The sequence below is a fragment of the Schistocerca gregaria genome, chromosome 1 (assembly GCF_023897955.1).
Source record: "Schistocerca gregaria isolate iqSchGreg1 chromosome 1, iqSchGreg1.2, whole genome shotgun sequence".
Lineage (NCBI taxonomy): Eukaryota > Metazoa > Arthropoda > Insecta > Orthoptera > Acrididae > Schistocerca > Schistocerca gregaria.
In genome coordinates, this window is record NC_064920.1 from 757,523,092 (window position 1) to 757,536,716 (window position 13,625).

General features: G+C 42.3%; 2 protein-coding genes across 3 annotated transcripts in view; both read left to right on the forward strand.

The window, feature by feature from the left end:
- The window catches only part of LOC126267885 (tenascin-like), a 156,208-nt gene extending 153,996 nt beyond the window's left edge, over positions 1-2,212 (forward strand). For both annotated transcript variants that reach the window (XM_049973198.1, XM_049973205.1), the window contains one exon: positions 1,940-2,212. In XM_049973198.1, the coding sequence (XP_049829155.1) occupies positions 1,940-2,010 (71 nt within the window). In that variant the 3' untranslated portion in view covers positions 2,011-2,212. The remainder of the gene's footprint in view (positions 1-1,939) is intronic.
- Positions 2,213-11,728: 9,516 nt separating this feature from the next.
- LOC126272944 (uncharacterized) overlaps positions 11,729-13,625 on the forward strand; it is a 135,339-nt gene continuing 133,442 nt past the window's right edge. Inside the window, exon 1 of the mRNA XM_049976285.1 lies at positions 11,729-11,789. Within this exon, the coding sequence (XP_049832242.1) occupies positions 11,729-11,789 (61 nt within the window). The remainder of the gene's footprint in view (positions 11,790-13,625) is intronic.

The window sequence follows — 13,625 nt, forward strand, 5'->3', positions numbered from 1 at the left end:
GCTTCCTGTTTTTCGTCTGCACCAGCACGATTTAGTGCCTCATTTTCGATTAGTTTCTTATTCCCACAGTTCATTTTACCTCGATACCACTTTTGCCTCACTGCACTCACAGCACACGATTTGACACGGTGAATATAACGGAACAAGAAGTAAACCATTTGTCACTGTTAATCTTAACCTGCCTTCCAGACAAAAAGTGTCACAAAACTCAAAATATTCCACACGTCGTGTCATGGATACAGGCAGTTCGTTGTTGCGTCTGTCTGCATCTTGACCTTTTCTACACTTATAATTTTTACAGGCTGTCTTTTCTCTTCTATAATATACTAAAATTGTCAGTTTTGCACGTTATTTAGTGCCCATATGATATCTTGTCTCATTTTATCCTTACACATATGATCCCGGACTGCATTAGCCTATACAAATTCGTTTGTTCACGATATTTTGGTACTTAGTGAATGGAAGCGCTTATCACCGGTACTTTTCTCCAGGCATTTAATCTACAACAACTTGAAAGCACAAACTTTTTTGGTATGTGCTAAAATCGTTAATGGAATTTTAACACGTTGATCACGACTTCAAAAAAATGTATTCCTTATAAAAACGATATAGTGGTTCAGATAAGCAACATATTTTTGCTGTTTGTCGAACTTTTCTCAAGTGTTTTGTTGATATATATCCTATCAGTTACACGACAGACACAGACAGTGCTTCAGATAGGTTATCATTTAACTTTCGTAGGTCAACAAAAGACCACATATGGCTTAGGTGTGATAAAGCAAAATTTTTCTTGAGAAATTATGATCTTAGCTTACGTATCACTCTTCCTATCATTGGTATTTCGTGGTCGTCTACATGCCAAGTAACATTTACCACTACAAGAGTATCATGTTCGAGGTAACTGTAGCCCAACAATGAATAAGACATACATTAAAGTGCAGGGTGGTTATAATTAAGCTTTCGCTACTTGAGACGCACCCACGAAGAAAGAGGGATCGTAGCACAATGAATAGTTACCGAAAGTAACTAATAATCCATTGAAAGAAACACATTTTAATTTCCACATGAAAAAGGAACATTTCTTAATTGAGCTCAGTGTTTACGTTCCACGTTACAGAAGATGCTCAATGTAACAACCATCTACATACACAACAGCCTCGAATCGCACTAGAGACTGCTCTACTGCTGACCGAAACAACGGTGGACCATAAAACGGTCAGCTGTTGTGACACACCTTGGTGGTTGCACATTGCGTCCAGCACTCTCTACCGTGGCAACAGAAACTTCTTTAAAAAACTGTGACGCATTTAGCCTTCGACCTCTCTCAGGAGTATTTCCCAAATAGCCAAATAATTCAAACTTCCGAATCATGTTCTTTAAACCCGGTGCACAAAGAGAACCTCACTGTATTTCTCTAATGCGTCGATACTTGCATTACTGCTGTCGTATTGATGAAACAACTTCATGAGTAAAATCCTGCCGACTTTATCCATACCGATGTTGACTCTCTGCAATTGCAGTACACATTGAAGCTTGTGTTTTCAACCCTGCATCACCGTACAAATACCTGCGCCTAACGGCAAGTCATGAAACCGACACTACTAATAACTCAAATCCTGCAGCGCACAGTCTGAACATAATTCCTACGAAATCGATTACCCATAAGATAAATAGCTTTCCGTCTACGCGGGCTCAGGTAGCGAAAGTTTAATTATAAGCAGCTTTAGATGTGAAATGAAGTTGGCTTCCTGAGGAATGGTTAACTAGGCCATCTTGGTTAGGTAGTTTTCAGTTTAGGTTCTCGAAACAGACAGCAAATCAGAGGTTATAGGATTCACGCTTTTCGTATCTTGTAAAACATGACACTCACGTAAATTGGCCTCGTATTCTTAAGCTAAACACGGGAAGCTGTGGATGAGACGATGTGGTGTGCTTGCAGGTGGCGCGGTTCGTCCGTGGCTGGCTGTGGGCAGCGCGCTGCTCTTCCTACTGACGCGCTGGATGGCGTAGCCGTGACGTCACGCACTGCCGCCTGGTCGCGGAACGCAGCAGTCGGCGATGCAACATAGTTCTGCCTGTACATTACATGTTCACCTAGTTTAAGTATCTTCTCTTCCATACGTTTAATTCATATATGTGTCCGTTGTACGTTAATTAAATAGTTTTCTTTTGTACTGTCTATGACTAAAATAAATACATACAAGAATATCGATTTTCGTTTATTTTAATGGGAGTGTGTGTGTGTAACGAACGTTTAGTAGGACGCGAATCAGCAGTTTTCTTTCAGATTCTGCATTCTGAGTGGCGTGTTTGCAAGAGTACGTTTCAGAGAGGTCACTGCTACCTCAGAAAGCTCCTACTTACGCTACAGGTGAAATACAACCTCTACATCTACAGCTACACTGCTGGCAAAAAAAAAAAAAAAAAATAGTACACTTGAAAAGACGGCGTCGATTTTGATCCGACGACGGCATATGCAACCTGGGGGATTGTAGATGTGATGATAATGGTTTTAACGTCGTCCGCCAACACACACCGTAGTGGCATAGTTATCAGAGCATCATTGTGTCTACCCTTTAATAGGGAATGTTCACAGCGAGAAGGCTCAGTGTGGTAATTACTGGCACTTCACATACACAGTCAGTCACGAAAAGCAATAGCTAAGCAATATCATACTGAATAGCAACCCAAAGACAAACCCTGGGCAATCAGCACACGGGCATTTCTCCTAGAGACGATGCTTGTTTGGGGGCTCAATGCGGCGCAGAAGTGCAAAGCTAGGAGTTAACCCTAACACAGAGACGCACTCGTGCTTCATAGAGCCAACTGAGCGAATCTGAAAGGGCTCAAATTGTGCCCTACCGAGTGGCAGGAGCGACCATTCGCGGAACTGCCACGCAAGTTCGAGGATGTGCTGCGTCAGTTGTGCAACGGTACTGGTATCAGAGATCACGTGAATATTCTCGCACCCTTAGACTATGTTTTGGACGTCCATGCAGTACAGACGCCCTCCGGGATCGTCGCATTGTAAGGACGACAATGGCTGATCGAACAGCTTACGGCAAGAAAGGAGGAATGAATTGATTGTTGGTGTTAATAACGATCATCCTCCTTTACCAGCTCTGCATCACTGCAGATGACGTGTCCTGAGCACATTTGTTCTGTGCATGCAGTACACGTGAGGCGCCTAGTTGTTTCCACTGCACTGTGCGGAATTCGAAGGTTCTGTTATAGTTCACTAATCTGCTGTGTTCAAGTTGATGTCCCCAGCGCAGAAAACAGCACGCTGGTCGTAGGTTCTTTATCTTGAGGCTGAAACTGACTTTCAGCGGGGTTCTGTTCTGAAATAATGCATCACTTCTTCGGGATGCCACTCGCGTATTTTAATATAGCCACACGAGAAGACTGCATGATCTTAATACAACACCTTCTGATACAGCGAAGTACATGATCAAACTCAATGTTTACGGAAATGTATCTTTACACTATTTGTGGCACGTGTCTGTGCCTCGTGACTTCCGGAGTGAATCTTTTAATACTGAATACTGGAAAACACATCCTGCCACAGACAACATGACTGTACATCTCGACTTCCTAATCCAGAGTGACGAACAGGAACTTAAATAAAAATTGGAAACACATCCTACGACAGACAACATGTCTGTTCTCCTCGACTGCCTGATCCAGAGTGACGAACAGCCCGAAACACTTCGCGCGCCATACCAGAAAAGAAGTGGCCCGAACGCTTCCGAAAATTTCGTCAGTCTTTTGTTTTTGATTTAAATTGTTTTTAATAATTCTAAAATGACTGATTGATATTCAACTATTGAGAGATATTTATATTAAAAAGTGAAGTTATTCCAATGAGTAGTTTAACTAATAATAATAACTGTACAACGTTTTGGCGCCCTTGCTCCGAACACAGCAGCCAATCACAGAGCAGTAGCATTACGCAGATGGTCTTTCTCACGGGAATGGTACCGAATCTAACATCTGTCACAGGTACTTCACACCATATTTCGTCATTTATACTTCTTGCATCTCCACTGCTCTGGAAACATCTTCTTGGAGCCTAATATGATGGGTGACTGAGCCAGAAATATTACAAACCGAACGAGCTGGCGCAGTGGCTAGCACACTGGATTCGCATTCGGGAGGACGACGGTTCAATACCGCGTCCGGACATCCTGATTTAGGTTTTCCGTGATTTCCCTAAATCACTCCAGGCAAATGCCGGGATGGTTCCTCTGAAAGGGCACGGCCGACTTCCTTCCCTAATCCGATGAGACCGATGACCACGCTGTCTGGTCTCCTTCCCCAAACCAACCAACCAACCAAATATTACAAGCTACCACAACAAAGGTACCAGAGGTTGTGAGCACCGTCGTGTGAACACGAACTGTTGCGAACCGCTTATTAGCAGTTGGACTACGGACATGCACACCTCTAACCCGTCTTCCACTGACGCCACAGCATCAAAGAGTACGGCTGGACTGCGCAGTCAGAGGATCACTTGGAAGACGGAATGGCGCGCTGTGGTATTCAGCAATGAAAGCAGATCCTGCCTGAATGTAAGTGGTGGTCATTTGCGTGTATGGTGTAGACCCTGGTGGCCGCTGTCTTTTAGAGCGCATTCGTCCAAGACACACTGGTCTCATCCCAGCCATTATGGTCTGGGTTGCGATAAGCAACAACCCTCCTTCGCCTTTGGTGTTTCTGGAGGGGCCAACTAACCAGCGCTCGGTACGTGCAGAATGTTGTTAGACACTTTCTTTTACCGTTCTTGCAACAGGAAGGTGGTGTGTTGTTCTAACAGGATTACGCCCACCCACACACTCAACTTGCTGTGCAAGACATGCAGCAACTTCCCTGGCCAGCACGATCTCCTGATATGCATCCACCCGGGCACGCTTGGGCTATGATATGAGAAGTGAGTCGTGCGACTCGTCAGCGAACAACTCTTACAGAAGTATGTGAACAGGTCCAGCACGTGTGGCATGACATACCCCAGCGCAGTATTCGCAACTGCATGCCGGTCAGCAACTGCAATGCCGCCCATGTAGGCTACACCACGCACTAATGCGGGTGTTTCAGCCTGGGTCAATACCTGGTACCTCAGAACCGCTTGCGCCATTGATCTGTAATTGCAGTCATTTCATGTACTCCATATACACTATTGCAACAATAAATCTCGAGTGACATGGAAACCTCTAAAGGCATACATTAATTTTTTTCTTGCGGTGTATATTCTGCAAGCGACATCATGGTTAGTCTCCATTTGAGCTCGAATCTAATTTTACGTGCGTGGTCTTTTCACGAGATATACGGAGCATGAGCATAGCCGCCTCCTACTTCAAATGTACTCAATTTGCCATCCTTCAGTTACGTTGGTTCTGTCCACCAAATGGACAGTGGTTTTGTAAAAAGGCTGGTTGAAAAATGCTATTAACTTGTTGGGTGACAAACCCTCTGAGACAAATATTACAGTACGAAAAACGATCGCTAGCTTGAAAAGTGCAACATTTAAGTTCATTTTTCTAAAAATTACTCCAAGGCTATGAAGCCAAATGTCGTTTATTGAACTGAAATTACTTGAAATCAAGATGGAGGCAAACTGTATAGTTCTTACACAGCCCTGTGACCACCATGTTTTTAAAACTCTGAGACTGATTAATTATTAAAACTAAGAATTAAGAAATTGTAAATTGTTTGAAGAAAATTTACCAATCATAACCAAAGAGCAACCACAACCATTGGTGCATGTAAAATAATGGCTTCATTATCCAGTGAACACTTCACGAAATTCTACGACCATCAAAACATGTTGTATTTGAAATCGCATGTTAGACACAGAACATTAACTAGACAACGACAAAGAAATCAGGAATAAGAAATGTCTTTAGGTAAATGAGGGTTAGAAAGCTGCTGTGCCGTCGAAAAGTGTGACGTCAAATAAATTCATACCAGTTCCTTACATCTCTGACCATGTAAATTAACAGGGCTCTCCAAGATGCCTGCAAAAGCCATTGTTCACACTGCAGCTCTGGCTCAAATACTTCTATCATTATTATCACCGAAAAATCTTGCATTCCGTTTTCAGAGACGACTTGTCTATGTTTGCTCAATAGTCGCATCACATTGTTTCTGTTTCGACGCACTTTTAGGCGGTTTTGCAAATTCACTTCTTCAGACATGGACCCAACATCCACGTCCGCACTGAATGCTATCCTCTCTGCGACATTTTCATCCAAACAAGTAGGAAAGGAAAACCAATTGTGGATCCCCAGCTTGTGTGATAGAATGATTGAGAACTGAATTTTTGAAAACACGTTCACTGGGAATATTACAGTCATTTCCAATAATATTAACATTCTTTGGTATCCTTTTACAGTAACTAATTAATATACATTAATACATGTGAGGTAAGGGACGAGTTGTGGCAGCACTGGGGTCCCTCGCCGCGCTGCGGCTCGCCGGCGTCCACACGACGGCCAGACCGCGTGGTCCATCGGCTGTGTGGCTGGGAATTCCATGGTGATGCTGTGTCGATGAAGGAGACATGCCAGGATTGCCAAAGATGGCGGACTTTGTGAATCCTTAATGGCAGACATTTCACAATGTTACTTAAAAACCGTCTTGATTGCAAATATTTTTATTCATATGACCGGTTTCGGTTCATTCAGAACCATCTTCAGATCTGATATTTCAGTTACAGGAGTAACCCGTCCAAATCCAGCAGTTTTCACATGCTACGTCACGAGTTGTGACGTAGCATGCGAAAAAAACGGTAGCGGCGTGATTATAAATATATTTATTCATCTATGTCTTTGTTTATATCCGACATATACTATTCATGAAGAAATTGGCCAAATATTTATTGTGTTTTAGAAAGCATAGAGACCTTAGGCTACTGGCCTACTTTTCCTTGCTATTCCTTTGATATATGTTTATTTAATTCGTTTTAATAATGTGTGTTAGAGCATGTTTATGGTCCATCTGTAGAAATATTTATATAATTTCAAGTTATTTAAACGCAAATCCAATATTTCAAATGTGTTTCATTACGTTTGTGAATGTGCATTTGCTTGAAGACATGGTGGGAGCGCTCCAGCCAATCACAGCGCTCTTGAATGGGGAGACTGGCTGGAAGTGGGAGGACAGTATGGGAGGGTCACAGAGGACGGAGAGTCAAGACGCACAGTCGCAGCAGAGACTTGGAGAGTGTGGAGCGGTTTGTGTGTGGTTGCGGCAGAAAGAAATAATTCAGAGTGCCGACTTGTGCACTTGGGAGATCTCCGTGGCTTCTACAGTGAGGACATAGCGTGCGTTTAGAAGTGAATATCTCGCGATCTATGTTGTTGTTCATAATTAATTACGTGCAGTAGGAATCTATTGTTTCCCTGTTATTCAGCTTATAATCTATTTAATTGCTGGACCATAATTCGCAATTGCCGAGTAATAGGAACTTTCGACCATTCGATTCATATGTATATTCATATTGTATACTGTAGACTCAGCAGTATTTGGCTTGTAATGCGGCAGCTACGGATCCCAGCCCCTAGACAATGAAACCTACCAAAACTTTCGATATTTCAACTCTGAGTCTGTGGGTGCGTGGTTGAGGGCCATATCACAACAAATTTCATTATCTTATCTGAAAGCCAGCATACATCTTCATTTAAGTGGTTTTAAAGATGTTATTGTCGATACTTCGTTAGTCAAATATTTCTCAAAAATTTAAGATTTTTGTAGCTTTTATATGTTGATTAAAGTTGTTATGTAAAAGGAGGCAATATATAGGCCCATTCTTCCAGGAACGAACGCTCTCGGAATTTGAACAGTAAATCACTGTGTGAAGCAGAACACATCTCTTGTAGCCAGTCGTGGATTTACCAGCAGGCTGATCAGCCTGGATCCTAGGGCGGCAGGTTTTAGGAGCGGAAAGTTTGGTCCCAATTTTTTTCACATCTTCCGGAATTTAAAAGAGTCATATCTATATATCTAAATGTTATTAGGTCCACACAAACAATTCAACATGTAATACGTTACATCTCTTAGATAAATCGTTTTTCAATCTGCCTACAAAAAACAAAAGAAGAGCCGCCTCGGTTGACTGCGTTGTGCAATTTCTGTTATTGTTTGCGACGATAACTTAACGATTCGCGCGGTGGTTGCTGGCAACGGCCTCGCCCCCACATTAAAGCTGTCAAGGGGAGAGGAATGGTAAGGGCAAGCCAGTGTTTGCTGCTTGCAATAGTGCTAGGACCATTACCCTTAACAATGTGTGCACTACCACTTCCGGTCTACGCAGCGCTCGAAGACAGTCGAATATCTTTCAACAAGTGCCGATTTCCTCTGCTTGTGCCAGCACAAGCGCAATCGTCAAGTTATCGTGTCCGAATAATACGGATGAATATTTCTGTGACACATTTTTCTGGTTGTGTGTTGTAATTTTTCAAAGTGTTTCGTGGATTGTAGTTGTTGTTGTTTTGGGGGAAGAGACCAAATATTGGATTGGATTGGATTGTGTTTTTACACAAAATAAGAAGTAATATTTCGATGAATTTAACTTCTGAACCCACAAATATATTTAAATACCATTTGATTGTAATCAAGACACATTGAAAAATAAAATACATTTAAAAAATACTCTACAGGGCTCCCCTAATTAATTTTGTGACTGTCTCCTGTACCACTAATTTTTAAATTTCCTCTCTACATCTACATCCATACTCCGCAAGCCACCTGAAGGTGTGTGGCGGAGGGTACCCTGAGTACCTCTATCGGTTCTCCCTTCTATTCCAGTCTCGTATTGTACGTGGAAAGAAGGATTGTCGGTATGCTTCTGTGTGGGCTCTAATCTCTCTGATTTTATCCTCATGGTCTCTTCGCGAGATATACGTAGGAGGGAGCAATATACTGCTTGACTCTTCGGTGAAGGTATGTTCTCAAAACTTTAACAAAAGCCCGTACCGAGCTACTGAGCGTCTCTCCTGCAGAGTCTTTCACTGGAGTTTATCTATCATCTACCATCGCTTTCGCGATTACTAAATGGTCCTGTAACGAAGCGCGCTGCTCTCCGTTGGATCTTCTCTATCACTTCTATCAACCCTCTCTGGCACGGATCCCACACTGTTGAGCAGTATTCAAGCATTGGGCGAACAAGCGTACTGTAACCTACTTCCTTTGTTGTCGGATTGCATTTCCTTAGGATTCTTCCAATGAATCTCAGTATGGCATCTGCTTTACCGACGATCAACTTTATATGATCATTCCATTTTAAATCACTCCTAATGCGTACTCCCAGATAATTTATGGAATTAACTGCTTCCAGTTGCTGACCTGCTATTTTATAGCTAAATGATAAGGGACCTTTCTATGTATTCGCATCACATTACACTTGTCTACATTGAGATTCAATTGCCATTCCGTGCACCATGCTTCAATTCGCTGCAGATCCTCCTGCATTTCAGTACAATTTTCCATTGTTGCAACCTCTCGATACACCACAGCATCATCTGCAAAAAGCCTCAGTGAACTTCGGATGTCATCCACCAGGTCATTCATGTATACTGTGAATAGCAACGGTCCTATGACACTCCCCTGCGGCACACCTGAAATCACTCTTACTTCGGAAGACTTCTCTCCATTGAGAATGACATGCTGCGTTCTGTTATCTAGGAACTCCTCAATCCAATCACACAATTGATCTGATAGTCCGTATGCTCTTACTTTGTTCATTAAACGACTGTGTCAAACGCCTTGCGGAAGTCAAGAAACACGGCATCTACCTGTGAACCCGTGTCTAAGGCCCTCTGAGTCTCGTGGACGAATAGCGCGAGCTGGGTTTTTACACGACCGTCTTTTTCGAAACCCATGCTGATTCCTACAGAGTAGGTTTCTAGTCTCCAGAAAAGACATTATACTCGAACATAATACGTGTTCCAAAATTCTACAACTGATCGACGTTAGAGATACAGGTCTATAGTTCTGCACATCTGTTCGACGTCCCTTCTTGAAAACGGGGATGACGTGTGCCCTTTTCCAATCCTTTGGAACGCTTCGCTCTTCTAGAGACCTACGGTACACCGCTGCAAGAAGGGAGACAAGTTCCTTCGCGTACTCTGTGTAAAATCGAATTGGTATCCCATCAGGACCAGCAGCCTTTCCTCTTTTGAGCGATTTTAATTGTTTCTCTATCCCTCTGTCGTCTACTTCGATATCTACCATTTTGTCAACTGTGCGACAATCTAGAGAAGGAAGCACAGTGCAGTCTTCCTCTGTGAAACAGCTTTGGAAGAAGACATTTAGTATTTCGGCCTTTAGTCTGTCATCCTCAGTTTCAGCACCATTTTGGTCACAGAGTGTCTGGACATTTTGTTTTGATCCACCTACCGCTTTGACATAGGACCAAAATTTCTTAGGATTTTCTGCCAAGTCAGTACATAGAACTTTACTTTCGAATTCATTGAAAGCCTCTCGCATAGCCCTCCTCACACTACATTTCGCTTCGCGTAATTTTTGTTTGTCTGCAAGGCTTTGGCTATGTTTATGTTTGCTGTGAAGTTCCCTTTGCTTCCGCAGCAGTTTTCTAACTCGGTTGTTGTACCACGGTGGCTCTTTCCCATCTCTTACGATCTTGCTTGGCACATACTCATCTAACGCATATTGTACCATGGTTTTGAACTTTGTCCACTGATCCTCAACACTATCTGCACTTGAGACAAAACTTTTGTGTTGAGCCGTCAGGTACTCTGTAATCTGCTTTTTGTCACTTTTGCTAAACAGAAAAATCTTCCTACCTTTTTTAATATTTCTATTTACGGCTGAAATCATCGATGCAGTAACCGCTTTATGATCGCTGATTCCCTGTTCTGCATTAACTGATTCAAATAGTTCGGGTCTGTTTGTCACCAGAAGGTCTAATATGTTATCGCCACGAGTCTCCTTTGACTTCCTTGCAGATCCTTGTGTGTGATGACTGTCCCTCCTCAACATCCGGCAGTAGTCGGCCATCATAGCTCCTCTTCATCTCCTTAGTATCTTGGTGAAAGCGTTCACCCTTTTTCTCACTATAACGTCAAAAATTTTCCGGAAAGTGGTCGATATTTGAGTGTAGAAAGTTCCGCTTTCAATCTGTTTTGTGTGATGTGATAAAGGAAATTTCTTCCGAGGTACTTGAAGCAGGGTCGACTGTGTGGTAGAGCGTTTACAGATTGCTTCATGAAGCCCAATTTTATGTGTAGTGGTAGAAGCAAGATTGTTTGTTCTAGAAGCGCTTCGAACAGATATTATTAGTTCCAGGCACAAAATTTCTCCGCTCTGACCAAACTCCCACACCTCAATGTCTTTGTCTTGCCTGAATGTCCCATTCGCATAGAAAGCAAGCATTTTTGTTCAAAAAATGGTTCACATGGCTCTGAGCGCTATGTGACTTAACATCTATAGTCATCAGTCCCCTAGAACTTAGAATTACTTGAACCTAACTAACCTAAGGACAAGACACAACACCAAGCCATCACGAGGCAGAGAAAATCCCTGACCCCGCCAGGAATCGAACCCGGGCGCGGGAAGCGAGAACGCTACCGCACGACCACGAGATGCGGGCAGCATTTTTGTGAATTCTTGTTGCTGTCCTAATAACATTCCGATAACCTTGACGTTACAGCAGATAAACTATTTGTGTTCCTCATACTGGATAATTGTTTCATTTGAAGTGAATGGGGGCATGGGAATGAACCCATACACGTTCCCAATATGCAGCAATACATCTTTCAGGCTCCTCGTTGGTGAGTCTAGAAAATGTCTCCACTAAATAGGATCATGTTCAATGTCATAGAAGTACATGAACTTATTTCCGTTATTGCAGTAGGCAGAAAGTTCTGTGAGAAGAAAGGGTTCTTACTTTTTAACCAGGAGCCAAGTAGTTCCGCAGATTCTAATCTCTTACGAGGTCATTAATTTCATTCGGAGAGAACAGTTGTAGAGTAAAGCCGCATTCAGGCTGCTAGACATCGCTATAGTCTTCGATAATTGCATTAACTTCATTTTCATCCTCGTCTTCCGACACGTCCTTAACGGCTGAAGGAAGAGGAGGAAACAGATGGCCGAATCAATACGTGAATACACAGTTTGTTTCTTATTTTTCATACTGTACTCCTGAACATTAACTAAACAGAAAATAGTCATTAAGGTGAGTTTTAGGCTCCTCCACGCCATCGCAAATGGCATGCATGTTTTCTTTCCTTTTGTTCACAATCTTAACCTTCCAACACTATAGCGGCAAACTGTCTTTGGCGCCCATACCTTGTCCTGCTCATCAAGTTTCATTTTAAAATAAGCATGGTAAACTTTGTCACAGAGTCTGCTACTTCTGATTAAGCACTGTACAATTTCTACAAATATAACAGAAAACATTTGGGTTGTTCATATGCTTGCGTGTAGCCATTGTTAAAATTCAAACATTAGGTGAACTGTTTTATCCACTCTATTTTAAATGTACAGGATAATCACAATATAGCACTGGTAATGCAAGCCTGTGCCATAAACAACACTTCCAAGGGCACACAATAACAACTACTATCAACAGGTGCAACAGCCTAAAGGTATACAGGGCCGTATTAAGAAGTTTCCCTCCAATAATACGCACAAATTACAGGCACATTAACATCACTGAAGTCAAACTGCGGCAAAACTGTACGTAACACGAAAAAACTGAAAACAGATTTTGAATGAGCATAAAAATTTGAGGTTGTGTCACATATTAATTTTCAGTCATCTACTACCAGCACTGAAAGACCTGAGTCGAAACAAGGCCCCGGGAGTAGACAACATTCCGTTAGAACTACTGACGGCCTTGGGAGAGCCAGTCATGACAAAACTCTACCAGCTGGTGAGCAAGATGTATGAGACAGGCGAAATACCCTCAGACTTCAAAAGAATATAATAATTCCAATCCCAAAGAAAGCAGGTGCTGACAGATGTGAAAATTACCGAGCTATCAGTTTAATAAGTCACAGCTGCAAAATACTGAAGCGAATTCTTTACGGACGAATGGAAGAACTGGTAGATGCGGACCTTTGGGGAGGATCAGTTTGGATTCCGTAAAAATGTTGGAACACGTGAGGCAATACTGACCTTACGAAGTATCTTAGAAGAAAGATTAAGAAAAAGGAAACCTACGTTTCTAGCATTTGTAGACTTAGAGAAAGCTTTTGACAATGTTGACTGGAATACTCTCTTTCAAATTCTGAAGGTGGCAGGGGTAAAATACAGGGAGCGAAAGGCTATTTACAATTTGTACAGATACCAGATGGCAGTTATAAGAGTCGAGGGGCTTGAAAGGGAAGCAATGGTTGGGAAAGGAGTGAGACAGGGTTGTAGCCTCTCCCCGATGTCATTCAATCTGTATATTGAGCAAGCAGTGAAGGAAACAAAAGAAAAATTCGGAGTAGGTATTAAAATTCATGGAGAAGAAGTAAATACTTTGAGGTTCGCCGATGACATTGTAATTCTGTCAGAGACAGCAAAGGACCTGGAAGAGCAGTTGAACGGAATGGCCAGTGTCTTGAAAGGAGGATATAAGATTAACATCAACAAAAGCAAAATGAGGATAATGGAATGTA